The 16,711-nt window shown below is 46.8% G+C and overlaps 1 protein-coding gene across 1 annotated transcript; it reads left to right on the forward strand.

Annotated features, from left to right (window-relative positions):
* The first annotated feature begins 4,111 nt into the window (after positions 1 to 4,111).
* LOC138104769 (probable G-protein coupled receptor 19) lies at positions 4,112 to 14,557 on the forward strand. Its single transcript, XM_069003976.1, has 2 exons — positions 4,112 to 4,234; positions 13,153 to 14,557. Exon 2 carries the CDS (start codon positions 13,188 to 13,190, stop codon positions 14,418 to 14,420), a length of 1,233 nt encoding a protein of 410 aa, XP_068860077.1. The 5' UTR covers positions 4,112 to 4,234; positions 13,153 to 13,187; the 3' UTR covers positions 14,421 to 14,557.
* Positions 14,558 to 16,711: the final 2,154 nt, after the last annotated feature.

The following is a 16,711-nucleotide window of genomic DNA, read 5'->3' on the forward strand; positions in this document are numbered from 1 at the left end:
GTCCTGATCCTCTTTGACACCACCACAGGATTGGAAACTCTCTCTAAGTAAGAGGCAAAGGATCAATGTCTCCAGGGAATGAGTTCCTCTTTAAAGCTGCTACAGATCTTACTGCTGCTTCTCAATGAATGGTTTGACATCAGTCCTGCTCTGTTTCAAACATATGCATTAATTCAAGAGTGCAGGAGCTGTGGCAGCCTCAACCACAGAGACCTGACTCATCCCAGCTGCTTTCTGTCCGTGCAGGTCACATGGAATGACATCCATCAGGATGCACAGTACAGTATATTCACTCCAAGGGCCAGTGACTCCTGCTTTGCATGCAATGCTTGGGGAGGAGGCAAAGTAAATGAGTTCATAATAAGCTTTAATTGAACAGAAACCTAGAACTCCCCCTACTTTTCCAAACACCAGTGAGAGTGAGTCATATTTCCTCCAGGCAAGTTACTATTTTCCACACTAAGCACATATAAGGTGTCCCTGGAGCTCTCAATCCCAGAATCTCACTTTCTATTCACATGTCTGTGCTCAGGTCCCAGAAGGGCAAAGTCAGACCTTAGAGGGGTCTGAGCACAGCTAAGAAAAGATAAGGTTTTAACTCAGCTGTGGGGCATTTCTTACTACTCACTGTTGGGATTTAAAGAGGTGAAAACAACAAACAAAACAAAACAAAACAAAAACCCCTGCTCTTGGTGGGCTACCCTTAGGTGGCACAATTCACACTGAGGGATCCTTGTCCATCCCTGAAACAAAATCAGACTGAAATGCAGCGTTCTTAGAGAACCTGGAGTCATTTATGCACTGTTCATTCTCGAGGTCCTGAGCCAAATTCAGCCCAAGGACAGCCAGTGCAGATGTGTTTAACTGGTAACAGGCTGGGCTTTGCCACGTGGCTTCAGTGGACTTCACTTTAACCCAGTGCAGATTCTCCTGATCAGAATTTGGCCCAGAGATGTTAAATGATGGATCCAAAACCACACCTCTGAGGCACTAACACAGGCAGGAATTAAGGACAGACTTTTCCTGGTGCAACCCCCGAGCCGCCTCCAGCCCGCCAGGGCTGGTGACCCTTGTGTACTGAGCCCCAGAGCCTGATCCCCCTGAATAAAATGGAAAACTCAGGATGACAGAATATCCTGAGTTGGAAGGGACCCATGAGGACTATTGAGGCCAGCTCAGAGTCTGGCCCTGTGCAAAAATGACAATGCTTTCCCTCTGCCTGCCCCTGCAAACCAGGGGGGTAAAAAAAACCCAGGAGTCGCACCCCAGGGAATAACTCAGCCATAATGATCCCAATGTACCAAAGGCACAGCCCTCCATACATTTTGATTTGCACCTATTATCTCTCATCCCTTCAAAGGATTTATTTCTCTGCTCCCCCTCCCCATAGCAAACTTTCTGGTGTTGAACCCTTTTGTCACTTGTCAAGTGTCAGCTGGGGTACTTGCCGTCTCTGTCTGGGTTTGTCTCTGGATTCATTGGCAGGAATAAAAGCATCTTTAATACCAGGAATGTTAAAGGAGTCAAAAAAAAAAAATAAAAATCTGAGATTTGCTTCCAGGTTTGGTCAAAAAAACCACACAATAAAATCAAATCAATGCTGAATGAAAATTACTTTGCCCTGCAAAAACAGTTCCGAAATAATCAACAGCAACTGTGGCTCTGGCAACAGCTGACATCAGATTTGGAACAACGTGGGTTGTTTGGGACAAATTTGAGAAAATGCTTAGGTCTTGTCAGAGAAACAAGTCTCCAAGCAATAAGGCCTCATGCATGCCTCAGGCTCTCTGGATATGCTGAACGAGGTGTACATCTTCACACTCTTCCAGTTTATCAATACCAAAATGATGTGCTCAGATTTTACAAAGGTGTGATCAATCCAACAGCCACTGGAGAAGATAATGTGAGCAAAGCTCATGAAAAACTGGTATCACTAAATATTTCAAGCACTCATCCTTATGTCTATGTGGTGAGAAGAAGAAAGTGAGCCCCAAAACAACTGTCAGGGTTTTATGCCTTCTTTCAAAACATGGTGCATTTACAACTGCCAAAGGTTCCACCCCTGAACTGGAGGAACTGAGCTGTGAGCAGTTTCCATCTCCCTGGGCAACACTTCCTCAACACAGGTGTCATGCAACTTTCCCTCACCCTCCTGCACTGTCAGGAAAACCAAGCTGGAGAGAAGGTAAAAATTAAGATTACTTTCCTCTAACACTGACAATCAGGGAGGAAAACAGAAAAAAAAAAAAAAACAAACAACAAAACAACAACAAAAAAAACCCACCCAAAACAAAACACAAAACCCAATTTGCTGGGAAAAAACCCAGCAAACTTTGAAATACACTGTGTGAAGTACCTGGCAATGAAGCTGGTGTATGGCCAAGCTGCCATTGCCATTCTCTAAGAGGACAAAGGTATATTGTAGGTGCATTTAGAAAGTCACACTCCCAGCCCAAACTTCATAAAATTATTGGGTTTTTTGTAAAAATGCCTTTCACTGAACCTCAGTACAATCCTTTCTCCAGGAGTTTTCCCAACCTCCAGTGCACTGAGCTCAGATGATTTTCTGAAAGCAACGGGTTTTATTAGTTTAGGGACATCAGTTCTATTTGGCATTTTTCTAAACATTTGTTCAACCTCTCCTCAGTTTCACATGCAATTCTGCACCCACGCCATCCTCTGGCAAGGAGCCCCAGGAGGTTGCACCCACACTTTGAGGAACTTCCCCCTACCCCTTCTTCGTGTTCTGAACCAGGTTCCTTTATCTGCTGCTCCCTTCCAAGTTCTCCCATTGGAAGATGAGCAGATAATTCCTGTTGACACTCTCCATGTAATTCAGTCTAAAAAATCTTCCCACACCTTACTCATTTCTAACCTAGTCTAATCTTTGTATAGAAGTTATTCTATGTTTCTGACCTGATTCCCAGCATACCCACTCCACTGTCTGTAATGTAACTTAAAAGTGTAAAATACAGGGAACTGAACTACACCACGGTAATTCATGTGAAAAAATCACATTGATTATTTCTTCCTTGACTGTATTTTTCAATATAAAACTGTACTTTTTCTCCACTGAAGACATCCAGTAAAAAAAATTATAAAAATACACTTGGAGTGCTCCACTGAAAAATGAGGGCAAACAAAGGAAAATACCCAGGCTTTGTTGGTTCAGTTTACCAATGCATTTCAAGTCAGAAAGCCCAACATAATAGAAATCCATACTCCAAACAAATTTCTTGCTTAGTTCACAGGCAGAAAGTTTGTCAAGACTAAAATGATCCCTTCCTTCCTTAAGCTTGCAGTGTAATATAATTTATGGAGCTGTTGTAATTCTGCGGGAAAAACGTTTGTGAGACAGGACAGATTAAGATTTCTGGAGGATTGTTGTTATTCCAACTTGCTTAATAAAGTGTGTGTGACAGAGAACATAAGGAAATGGTGTCGGTGCCATTCCCCACAAAATATAAAAGGTGCCCAGTTTTAAACGAGGGGGGAAGCAGGGGAACGGACCAGGCTGTCGGAGTTTCAATATCCACATGGGAATAAAAAAAAATTAAAAAAAAAAAAAAAGGAAAAAGAAAGGGAAAAAAGGGCACAAATTCCCGGAGGAAGCTAGTTAAATATTCTCTTCACCTCGCTCCTCTTATTCATTCGCTCCGTTCCTTTCAATTGGCGGGGTCCCATGGCGACCATCGTGGGAGAAAAGCATCCTCTCCAGCCGCCGCGCTCGCCATGGCAACCGGCACGTCAGCGCCGGCAGCCGGGCCCCGCCGCGGGCCGGGGGCGGCCCAGCCCCGGGGCCCTCCCGGTGTCCCCCCGGTGTCCCCCCGGTGTCCCCCCGGTGTCCCCGCGGTGTCCCCGCGGTGTCCCCGCGCTGCGGCCGCCCCGCCGCGCCCGGCGCTGTCCGTGGTGCTGATGGCCCCGACGGGGCGGGAGGAGGGCCCGGGACCGGCCGGGGGGCGGCCGCATGATCCGCGTCGCACATGACACGGAAAGGCGCTGGGCAGCGGCCACCCCTGCCAAACGTCATTTTTTCCTCCGGTGGAGAAGAGGGGTAGAATACCCCGTCCCTCCCCTCAAGCGGCTTTGCAAGCAGCCGGGCAGAGGCAGCTGCAGAGCTGGAGGTACCCCGGGGTTCCCAGTATGACCGGCACCTTCCCAGACGTGGCTTCACTTGGGATAACCAGCAGAGCAAGGAGGAGACCAGCGGCTCTGGGATTATGCTTTGGAGCAGGTATGTGGATGGATAGGGGCTGTGCTGAGCACTGCTGTAGCTAAAGGGGTAATTCTCCCTGTGGAGGCAAACGACGTGATCTTTTCCAGTAATTTATCTGTATTTACTTATGTGCATTTAAATCACTAGGGGTTTAGCCAGGAGGACTCATTCCCCAGGAGAAAATGTTCTGTGGGGCTAGAATTTTAAGATTATCTGCTGAAAGCAGGGGGTGTGTAGAATTACTGCAGAATAACTCCCTATATTTTCTTCACAAATCTACATTCTCTCTGTCTATATTCATTATCTTTCAATTATGCTACTTATTTGTTTGAAACAATCTCCTGACATCATCAGTTCAGTGAAAACAGAAAATTACTTTATGGCAATGGAGCAGACCGATCTGCTCATCCGGTTTTTTCTGTCTCTAAATACATTCAAACAGCTTCTTTCTTCCTCATGTCATTGCTCTAGAACAGCTGCTTTTGTATTTTTCAGTCATTAATTTCAAATCATACTTTCTTAAAGCACTGTCTCCCTTTTTCTGTGTGGGTGCCTGGGTGCAGCTACTCAGGGAAACCCCACAGGCAGAGCAATCCTTGCTTATCTGTAGCCAGCACAGGCAAGAGGGCTGTTCCAGTTTAGCTAATTCAGGCACAGACTCTCTAAGAATGCATAGCAATATTTCCCATTTATCCAGCTGGCTTCCAGCATGTCAAACAGTATGTTGGCTCCACGGAGTAATGGGGAAGTAAAGCTGCCTTCTGCTTTCAAAAGGCCATTTGTGTGTATGAGGCAGGATTCATAGCCAGTTCTTTCTGGCAAAGGTTTGCAGATGGGGTTCTTGAAGGTTTGTTGTTAAAGTCACTCTTAACTACTTAAACAAGTGGCTTGGTTTGCAGAAAAACTGGTTGCCAACCCTGAGGCATCCTTAAAAGCTTATTTGGGTGTCTAAATATGGATTTTTTGAAACTTGATTTATGAGTAAGCTTGATTTCTAATTTATTTTAGGCATCTTGATCTCAGATGAGTCAGTAAGGGGAGGAATCTCTACACCTTAAACACATGTGGGGAGCTCTGCTCCTTGTCTCAAAGTAAGAGCCTGCAGACCCTCACTCCCCCACAGCTCTCCTGTGAGGCCTCTGTTTGCAGAGCTGTGCAGTGCAATTCCCACATCTGGGTCACACCATATGATCTCCATCTGCATTTTCCTTTGCAGCCCCACCAGGCATCCTCTCTCAGGTGCTCAACAGAGAGCAATTTCAGTCAGACAATACAGAACAAACCCCTAACACTCTCAGGTGGAGTCAGCTCACCGTCCCCACCACACAGTTCTCCAAGCACCAAAACATGACGCAGCGCTTGTGTGTTTGGGATTGCTTCATTCCAGCAGCTTCCATCTTTCCCTAGGCTTTCCCTCTGGCAGGCAGCCAACACAGTTCTTGCAACTGGCACCCAGTCCACGAAGGCATCTCCAGTTCAGGGGCTATCAGCAGGCTGACACCTTGCCTCAGTGGCTTCCCCTAGGCTGCTTTCATCCTCCCCAAGCCTTGCTCAGCAGAGAGACTCCCTTCCCACAATCATCTCCCCATCAGGCATTTCCAACTCAGCTTTGGGCTGTGCATGGCCCTCAGCCCTCCCAGCTTCTCCAATAAAGCTGGTATAGGACGACTGAACTGCTCTCACTAATGGCCATATCCTCTGGCAGAGGCCGTGGGAGTGTCGTTCTACTGCTCGTGCAGGTCGGCTCCTCTTAGTCCTACCAGAGAAGTCCTCCTGGAAGCATCTCAGGCATCTCTGGTTATAAGCCACCACTGCCACCCCACTCCCTGTCACCGTGTCTGGCACAGGGGACCTGTGCCATGTGAGCACTGGCTCCACGTTACCAAGAAGGGTCAAGAGCCACGTGACAGGACCTCTTGCAGCCCAGCACAAATGTTCGCACCAGTGCAAAGATCCTGTTCCATGTTAACTTCTTGTGCGATGAGAAAGCAGTTTTCACAAGATTTCCTAGTGAGAATTCCTTTCTACATAACCTTTTCACACAAAACCAACAATAAAAAAAACCTCCCCAGGTTTTCGTGGGGGGAGAACTTGCGCTCACTGCTGGTGAGAGGGTGAGCTAAGCTGCCAAATTCCTCGCTGTAGCTGCTGGTGCATTTTCCCTGTGGGGGAGAGGACACTCAGTGGGGAGAGGGTGAGAATTTCCAAGAGATGGGCAGAGAAATCAGCCAGGCGTGAGATTCACCACCACTTATCTGTCAACACCCACCATGGCAAAGCAGCCCTGGTAAGCACCATGTTCCTCACATCAAGCAGAAGAACGTGCTGTGCTGTGGGCAGGGCCTGGTGTTGCCAAAAATTATTGCAAGAGCGTGGGAGAGAGCATCTATATTTTTACCTCTGAATTAGGAAAGGGTACAGCCTAGCCATGCCAAAGGACAGACTCAATCCCCATCAGGGAGGACAAAAAGCCTCCAAAGTTGTATTTCAAGCTTGTCTACCCTCCTCTTGGACAATTCCAGTAGGTGGAAGCTGTTGTGGCAGCAGAGTTGGAAATTAGGTCAGTCCTTCTGCTTGCTCCCACTTTCTCATGCCCCCACAGTCACACTGGGCACAGATCTGGGTTCTGCCATCATTTTTAGAACAGGGCTAATCTGGAGTTTTGCATACTAATCCCAGCAGTAGGAGGAAAAAATAAAGCCCCGAAACACTTAAACCTGCGGGGCTGTGCTTTGGGGGCAAGAGTTAGATCTCTAATAAGAGACTTGCAACCATTGTGTACTTGTTTGTAATCAGTGTGGTGCCCTCTGAGGAGCTGAGGGTGTCTGTCTGTGTAACATGGAGCACAAACCTGGCTCATACTTTACCACTGCCTGTACCTGGACCAGAGCACAATGTTGGGTGTAAGTGGAATCTGCCATTACAGTGAGGGCTCCTTCGCAGTGCCAACAGAGAATGAACATCTTAAGGTTTAGGTGCATGAATAATTACCGGGTTTTAGCAACTTACCCCAGGTTAACAGACCTACAGTGGCTTCCCGCAGGTCAATCCTAACCCACAGGAAATACATGAGAAACAATCATTACCTCCAGATGCAGGGAAAAGCCGCTGCTCCCAGAACATTTAAAACCACAATGAACTTCATAAGGAGACTCAGCCAAAATGCAGTGACTTGTGACTTGTGCACGGGTTTGAATCCTGCTTGCTCATCAAAATCATATCTCGTGGATTTGTCCTGAGCCCAGTGCTCCACGTCAGAGTAGTTACTTCAGGTGTGAGCTGACAGACCCAGAAGCAATAGATGGACCCTGTTCTTGTTCCACTGCGTCTCACTCCTTTCTAAGCTTAGTTAGAAGGATGAAGCTGAAAAAGGATTCTTCCTCAAGCAGCCAATTCAAGAAATAAAAATTGATTCCAATCCCAGCAGTTGTTGCAGTGTTATACCTTGTCCTCAGTTTTAATACCTTGTTAAAACAGTCAGAAAAGAACTTAAAGGGTCAAAGGTCGATGGGAAAGAGGCTGCCTGGGTACCCTGAATTTCCTCCAGCCCACAGCAGAAAAAGCTTGTTTAGATTCAAGTTCATGCAGTAGCAGAGTATAACATATATTCTTTAGAAGTGCTGAAAATTAGAACACTTCCTTCTTTTATTTGATTCCATCCATATTTCCTGCTCCCATGACCTCACCGCTCAGTGCAGGCTATGCCCTCAGATCCTGATGTGAGATGCAAAAACACAGATCAGCTCACACAATCGGTTCAGCTCTGAAGCTTTGACAATCAGTTGAGCCGTGTCCACACCAGCACTGAGAGCTCCATCCATTAACCAATCCATGCTTACAGTCATGTCATCCTTGGTTATCCACGCTGCAGGACAGGGATCTCCACCAGCTGGGTGAAGCTAGAGAGCAGGCAGCAGCTTGTGAGATGTGGGTGCAGATCTCAAAGCTTCACTGCACTCAAAACATGTTGTTCTCCTGATAAAATAGGGGCAGATGTTTCCTATCCCCACACACTGGAATGCAGAGAGTGAGAAGGAACACACTTCACCTCGGGAGAATTTCAGGCTTTGCTCAGAAGAGCTGCCCAGAGAATAGAAACGCCTTGGTAAGAGGAGCAGGGCAAAGAGCTGAGCATTTTTATGAGCACTAGAGCAGGGAAAAGAACTGGCAGGGAAACTGTGTGCTTACAAAAGCATGTGCATCCGCATTCCTCCCCTGGAAGCAGGAGGACTAAATGGCCTCAATATGCACAACAGTCATCTCTGCATAGCAAGGGACAGATTGAGGCTAAAGGAGTGTGCTCTTCTACAAAGGGATTTCTACACTGGCACCATGCACGCACAGGGCAGTTCATTTGAGTTTAGGCAGGGTGGATGTCACCTTCTAGCATCTCACGGCCAGACAAAAGCCCCCTCCCCCATCCAGATTCAATTCACTCACACTCCTAATGTTGATTAAACTCAGTTAGATGAAGCATTTCTCTTCCAGTCTGGCAACTTTTCCTGAGATACTCTCCAGAGAGGGAAGTTTATGGACTAAACTACCAGCTTAATGCTTTTGAAATAATTTGCTGGACCAATGCTTGCCTGGTGTTTTGCAGCTATGATGCAGAGAGGTAAAATATGTTGAATAAAAAAGCCCCTCTGCTAGTGCTTAGGTCAATTCATGCACAATGATCTGCTTCTTTCGCTGTTTTTATTCCTGAAAAACACTCGTTGGGAAACAAAATGCTTTTTCTTTTGACTAAACATTTTTTAAAAACCCATTTACTAACCCTTTGTGAATCTTATTAGGTTTTGCTCTTCCAAATTGCAATGGGTGCTGCATTTTTAGACAGGACAGTAAACATGCAAACACAAAGTGACTATGCCATATGGGCTTTGTGCAACAGCCAAGTATATGTGGCAGTGATTTCACAAAATTTTTGTGACTCAAATAGTTAATCTCTAAGTAACAGATCTGTTTTGGAGAGCTATCAGCTCAAAATGGAGTGATTTGGTTTCCAAACTGCAAATTGAGGTCAATAAAATGGAACTGTGGCACCAGGAAATCCCTCTTCAATGATTATGAGTCATCTCACATGCTCTTTCTTTTCCAAAGTTAATGCACAAAAAAGTAGGTTTTTAAACAGAAATACAGAAGGGCCTCATACCAGTTTTAAAAGCATTCCCACTCTAAAATGCTTGAAAGACAAAGTGAGATTTTTGGCACTGCTGCATCCATGAAGACTCATAATTACTGGAAAGCAGCCATTCAGGCCAGTATTATATTGGTTTAAAGGGAAAATTAATAAAAGCATTTTTGTTTACTAAAAATGTAATTAGGCCTCACCTACTTGCTATATGTAATTTTTACTTGTTGTACTTCTAAAGTTTTGCTTATTGGCCTTCAGGGCAGAGGGAGTTGACAGAACTCATCACTGGTTTTTATGGATCCAATATTTGCAAGCTGAATGGTTCCCTAACACTTAAACCATATTTCAGCAAACAATGCAGCAAACATGGACGTGGGAATTGGAGATAAATATTGTAGCAAGTCACGGAATCTCCAGTTATTTGTGTCCCAGACCCCTACAGAGCTGTGCCTATGCTGAGCTTTTTATGGTCACGTTTCCTTTTGGAGCATTACTCATAATGCAAGAAGTTCAAGTCTCCACTGTAAAAAAAAGACTCATAAAAACCAGACTTGCCCACTGAAGAAAAATATATGCTGGGCCATAGACACTCAGGTTCTTAGTACTAAATCAGGGTATGATCCAGATCTCAGTGCCACATAAGGAAAATAGGCTTGAAGAGAGATCACTTAAAATAAAAGATAGCAGTTTCTGGTCCATCTGAAGACAAAATTATCTATGACCAGGAACACAGGAATCTCAGAGCACACTGGTTAATCAGATAGCATTTTACTTTTTAGAAAAATAAAACAAGTGATTGCTGTACAACCAGTGAAACCCTATGCTCAAGTCAGTTAAACTCCCTATAATTGCACCTGTATTTTCACCTCTGCCTCGTGGGCAGTGTGCTGGATGACCTGGAATTTTTCCAAGGAAGAATCAATAAACACAGCACTACTTGCTCATCTGCTTGGTGCCTCTCCTGCTCTGCTCACAGCAAGGAAACCAGCACCACACAAGAACCATCTCTGCTGAACATGGGCGGCTTTTCCCGCTCTCGTGTTGCTTCCTCTACCAGCAAAGCTCCAGCACAAGGCAGCAGGATACATCTCCTGGCATTCTCCTTCCTTTGGGCACCCACTGGTTGTTCTCCATGGGGGTCACACACTGTTCTCTGCCTGGGGCTGCTCAGTTCCTGTCTTCTCCAAGGCATGCTGGCAGCTAACCCAAGTTCTCCCGTGAACAGTGGTTGGGCTGGCTCTTAGGCAAGATGCATCAGAAAAAAAACCCCAAAAAAGTATTATCTGAGCACTACAACCCTGTAACTATTTTGGGGTTTACTCACATGCAAAACTAAATGTGTCAGGTCTAAACAGACACAGAGGGCAGATTTGTCTCATGAGGAGAAATATCATGAGAACAGTGTTAGCAAGTCTGCCTATTTTAACAGCTTAAGAAAGGCCATTTCATTCTCGTACCAGACTTCCACTGCTCTTCAGTACTGGCCAAGACATTTTATCTGATTATTCTTCTATGAAGCCTAATTTGTACAGCTGGCTATTTTTAAATGGGACATACTTCTGCACGGCAAGAAGGGAAATTAAGGAGGAAAATTATCCCATAAGGTTCCTTTCCATCTAGTTAATAGGCTCCACGTGTATTATTTTATTACAGATAATTCTAATAGGTAATTTAGCAGGTTGCACTGACAGTGCATCCTGCCACTCTGCCAGACACAGCAGCCCAAATGCCCTGCCAATAGCTGGTGACCGCAGGTTTTTTCCAGGGGAGCAGATCCATCCAAAGTAGGGTGGGGAAAGACAAGCAGGAGCCCTTGGAGAAATCAGGAATCATCTGCCAGGCAAAGCCACTAAGAAAACTATGAGGGAAGGCAACCAAGGATGAGGGGGAAGGCAAGGCCAGGCTGGGCAGCACCCACAGCCCTCCAGCAGAAGTGAGGACAAGGGACAATGTCACTGATGGTGTTCCTTCACGTGACACAAACAGTCCCATGAATACAGGCTCTACAAAGCTAGAGGAAAAAATCTTCTATAACCACAACAAGCAATTAGTACATCTTTTCTTCTTCCACATCTGACGACTTTTTTGCACTGCATTATTGAAGGGGACATGTGAAACAGCACAAGGGGCAAGATCCCAAATTCATCCAGGGGCTCTGTGCCTTCAGGCTTCGCTCTGAGTAGGCAGACAAGGAGAAAATAATAGGTGGTAGATGCAGAGCTAGAGTAAGCACAGCAAAAAGCATCAGCAAAGCATTGAAAAAAGCCCATGAGAAAGCAAACATGGGAATTTGGATCACTTGAAAAGCTGAGGAGGATGGTGGTGGCTTTTTTGAGCTTGTTCATTTGGCTTCTAGGATGAACCTTTTGATCTTCTGCTTGTTGACTGAATCCTGATTTATTTTGCACATTATCAAGCTCTGGAGTTCAGCATTCTCCTGTAGAACCACAGAAAAGACTTTGTGTTTCTAGTGAGTAAAGGCTTTGCATGTCAAGATGATGACTGAAAGGACAGCAGACAGCAGCAGGGTGTTTGCATATGTATAGCCACTAAAATTAGCTATTTTTCCATTTTATCCCTGAGATGGGCTAAGACCAACCCAACCATCTGGCTAAAGTCAAAACACTGGAAACTCTATCAATATAGGCATTCTTGTCTCTTGCTCCTCAGAACAGGAGGTCACACCTATCACACTCTGTGGGTGCAGGAGAACAATTTCCCACAGGTAACACCCTCAGACAAACTGTAACTCACAAGCAGTGACGTTGGACAGGTGGCAGGTTTGGTGTTACTAGTCACGGATCTTGTTATGCCACAGACAAGAACGATGACCCAAAGTGCGCGCACACTCACACACACCCCGAAGTCCTCTCACTGAAGGGTTCCCCGAAATTCTGCTCACTTCATCCACAAGGGTCTAAGGACCACTGAAGATCAAAACAGTCATTCTTCCAGAGGTGTGGTGCTGGTGGTGAGGGTGCCCAATCCCAGGAAGTCTCCTTGGGCAGCACCCCAGCCCCAAGGGAAGGGCTTCCCGCTGCAGACATCCTGCTCCAAGGAAAACCACACCAAAATGGGAGTTATAACCTGGTTGGGTCAGGGCTTGTGGACATATATGGTAATGGTCCAGAAACTTCTCGGGACTTAGGTCTCTTAATACCTGGGGACCTTCTGTGCTGACCAAGGGGTCCTGCCCTTCTCATTCCCCCCATGAAGGCAGGGTTGGGGTCACAGAATCACACACAGAATCACCAGGTTGGAAGAGACCTTCAAGATCACCAAGTCCCACCCATGCCCTAACACCACCTCAACTAAACCATGGCACTGAGTGCCACATCCAATCTTTTTTTAAACACATCCAGGGATGGTGACTCCACCACTTCCCTGGGCAAACGATTCCAGAACTTTATCACTCCTTCAGTAAAAAAATTTTTCCTACATCTAACCTAGATTTCCCTTGGCGCAGCTTGAGACTGTGTCCTCTTGTTCTGTCAGTTATTGCCTGTCACAGTGCCCATGCTGCAGATGTGGAGTGGGGCTGTCAGGAACACAAGTAAGAGGGCATGAAAGGCTGGCAGCCACCACAAACCAGCCAGGGGGTGGGGTGGGATCCCCCTGACACAGTGTCATACCACCACAAAGGACCAGCTACAGTGGAACCCAGAAGCTGTATTTCAGTGTTAGCTCAGAAATAGAGAACTCATAGTATATATTTCTGCTAGAGAATACTCTTTTGTAGGTTAAGTTGGGGTTTTCATACACAGCTGTTCAAGAGAACCTTTTCTCTCCTCTCTGTCTGCAGCCTGAGCAAAAGACGTGGCCGAGTTTGCTCGCAGCATGGATAACAGCAGTGGTCCTGTTCTTCTCCCTACATTGCTGCTCCTGCTGCAGAACATGAGCAACCCCAAAACCTCCACCTTTCATGCTGGCTACGAGATGGCAGAACCCCCAGCTCCAGGCGCCGGCTCCAGCAGGAACCACTCTCTGGTAGAGTACGGGCTGAGGCCGGGGGAAATCGCAGCTGCCAGCGTGGTTTGGGGAGCGCTGTGGCTGATTTCTGTCTTGGGAAACTTCCTCGTTTGCTTAGTGATCCACAGGAGCAGGAGGACACAGTCCACCACCAACTATTTTGTGGTGTCCATGGCCTGTGCAGACCTTGTGAGCAGCGTGGGGAGCGCGCCCTTCCTGCTGCTGCAGCTGAGCTCCGGGCGGTGGATGCTGGGCAGCGGGGTGTGCCGGCTGGTGAGGTACATCCAGTACCTCACGCCCGGGGTCCAGATCTACGTGCTCTTCTCCATAGGTGTGGATCGATTCTACACTATTGTCTACCCCCTGAGCTTCAAAGTGTCCAGGGGGAAAGCCAAAAAAATGATTTTGGCCTCTTGGCTCTGTGGTGCTCTGTTTGCATCACCAGCCTGTTTTCTCTATGGCTCCAACAGTGACCACCACTGCAACTTCTTCCTCCCCGATTCTTGGCAAGGAGCTGCCTACAGTGTCATCCACCTCCTGGTGGTGTTTTTGATCCCATCACTCCTTATAATCCTTTTTTATCAGAAAATCATTAAGTACATTTGGAGAATAGGCACAGATGGAATGACTGTCAGGAGAACAACAAATATTGTTCCAAGAACAAAAGTGAAAACCATCAAGATGTTCTTAATGTTAAACTCAATGTTTCTCCTGTCCTGGCTCCCTTTCTTCACGGTACAGTTGTGGCACCCACAGGAAACAGACTACAGAAAGAGCTCCTTGCTTTTCCTGGCTGTCACCTGGATCTCTTTCAGTTCCTCAGCCTCTAAGCCAACCCTCTACTCCATCTATAATGCAAACTTCAGAAGGGGGATGAAAGAAACTTTTTGCATGTCTGCCATGAAATGCTACAGAAGCAATGCATACACCATCACCACCAGTTCCAGGATGGCAAAAAAAAATCATGTTGGTATTGTAGATATTCCAGCTACAGCCAAAAGTGTCACCAAAGACTCCACCTATGATGCTTTTAACAGAGAAGCCAAGGAAAGAAAGCTTGCCTGGCCTATTCCATCCAATCCCCCAAATACATTTGTCTAGTGGGCTTCATTGTTTTGAAAATTTACTCTGTATCCCCAGAAGAAGGACTTTTCTCTCCCTTTTGAACCAATGTACAGTTATGTATTTTTAACACAGCTTTTAGGGGGAAAAAAAAGAGAGATGTTTTATTTTATTAAATGCCTTGGGTTTGATGCATTCGTTCTATTTCATTTCTACACTCTGCTACACTCTGCTACTACATTCTACTTTGGGGAACTCCTCACCCAGAATCAGGAGCAATGCTGTAGTGGTTATCTGCAAAACAAGAGTCCTTACCCTCTCTATCTGTAGGCAGAACAGGGAAAAAAAGAAATACTGCTTGTTTTAATCCCTGTACAGGATGGGCCATGGTGCATAAATGCCTAAATCCACCCAGAGCCATCTAGGCTTCCTTCCATTATGTTCCCACAAACAGAGTTGCACCAGGGTTGTTCCTCCTGTTGAGACCCCACAGGTAAGATGTCCATATGGGGGCCCTGTTGGCTTCAGCCTGAGGCCACTGGCCTCATCAGTGACAAAGTTCCCACTGCCCCAGCAGGGTCAGCATTGGGCCAGTGCTGGATGCTTCTGCATCTTTGTCCTTGCACCTCTCTGGAGGTCTCGTGGTCTGAACTGCCCAGGAAAAGTCCCCCTCCTTGGTCTCACCCTCCTCAGCCCCTCAAGCTGCTTCTACCCCCAGTCTGCTGCACCCACCCAGTGGTGGGCACAGCTGGGGAGAAGAGCTGCTGAGCAAAAGGGCCACACCTATGCCAGGCACCCAGGGCCTCCTCACATCTGAAATTGGCCGTGTCCCCTGGTCTGCACCCTTCTGCTGAGGCATGGCCGTGGCACGTGCCGCAAAGAGCGGCCTTTCCCAAACAGGAGCAGGAACACGAGCTCTGTAGTCTCACAGTGGCCTGGCAGCATCTGCCACTGTTCAGGTGTGTTAGAACAGGTCCCTAACTGGTGTCCCAGAGGACACAACCTGCCTGGGAGCTCTTGGCTGCAGGTGGAGCCAACTCCTGCTGCTCTTTCTCTGCCAGCACCGTGAAAAAACAACCCAGTGGGAATGGCTGGGTCTTCAGCTCTGCTGAAAAGGGGAATGACAGGGGAGACCAGTGGGGAGAGGCAGGAGCTTCTTTGCACGGCCCTGTCCTGCACAGTGGTGACGAGCTCATGGGAAAAAGGCGCTGTGCATGGGGGACATGTGACTCTGGGTGTGTACACCTTGGGTCCTGCTGCTGGAAGCACGTGCTCTGGAAGCAAACTGTGCTTCCCTAGGGCAAGTAGGTCCACTTGTATCCCAAGGAGGAGGTAACAACATGGTTAGGTCCCAGAAGCTCTGTTTCAGTGCCAGCTCAGAAATGCAGAAGTCCCTTGAGCATCCAGGCAGGAAAAACATCATCTAAGAAGCAGATGGATTATTGATTGTGTTACTGTTCAGGGGGTGGTGTAGTCAGCAATGAGAGAATGAGTGCTGGACTCTCACCATGTGTGATGACCACTTTGTGCTGCTTGGAAACCCCAAGCTTAGCTATGATCCACCTGATAGAGAGCTGGTTGGCAGCCCACAGACCCATCCTGTCCTTTCTACCCCACTCCAACCCCTTTTCTTGCCTCGTGCTCACCAATTTGCCCAGCCTCTGAGCCATGAAGGCTGTGTGTGGTCAATCTCAGGCAGGGCAGTGCCTGTAGAGGGGGTGGAAAGCAGGAGGAAGGACTGCAAGGGTCCGGAAGGTAAAGAAGAGGACCTAATGAAAGAAAGGGGAGGAAAAAGGGACTGTAAGCCAAGCCAATCTCTTTTAAAATGGACTTTGTGAATTAAAATTTCTTCACCCAAAATCATCTATACTTCCTGAAACAGAAAGCATTTTTTTTCCTTTCTTTCTTTCTCCTAGTTATCAATCTCATTAATAAGAATTGGACTGAGTCTATGTGTGGAATATTGATTTATTTTCTCAATTCCCATAGCACTGCCCAGAAGTACAGTAGCATACCCCCAGAAAACACAGGTAACTATTTGCCCTCTAAATTACAGCAGCACTAGCATCCTGTTACTGAATTCCCCTCACTCTGCTGGATAACTATGGTTCTGTGGCCCATGGAAAGTCCAGCCCAGGCTGCTGCACCCCTTGCCTGCAAAGATTTCCTTTTCATAATTCTTACAAAATTGACAGGAGAGTTCTGAAGGGTTCAGAGTGGAGGTCTGTCCCTCCCAGTATTCCACTCTTTACTGTAGCCTTGGTTACTTGAGGACAGGGCAGAGAAAGCAGAGAAGATAAAGGACTCCCAACACATCCTCCCAGCCTCCA

The sequence above is a fragment of the Aphelocoma coerulescens genome, chromosome 1A (assembly GCF_041296385.1).
Source record: "Aphelocoma coerulescens isolate FSJ_1873_10779 chromosome 1A, UR_Acoe_1.0, whole genome shotgun sequence".
Classification (NCBI taxonomy): domain Eukaryota; kingdom Metazoa; phylum Chordata; class Aves; order Passeriformes; family Corvidae; genus Aphelocoma; species Aphelocoma coerulescens.

Excerpts from the sequence above, each read along its gene's own strand:
- LOC138104769 (XM_069003976.1), top strand. The coding sequence starts at position 13,188 with ATGGATAACAGCAGTGGTCCTGTTCTTCTCCCTACATTGCTGCTCCTG.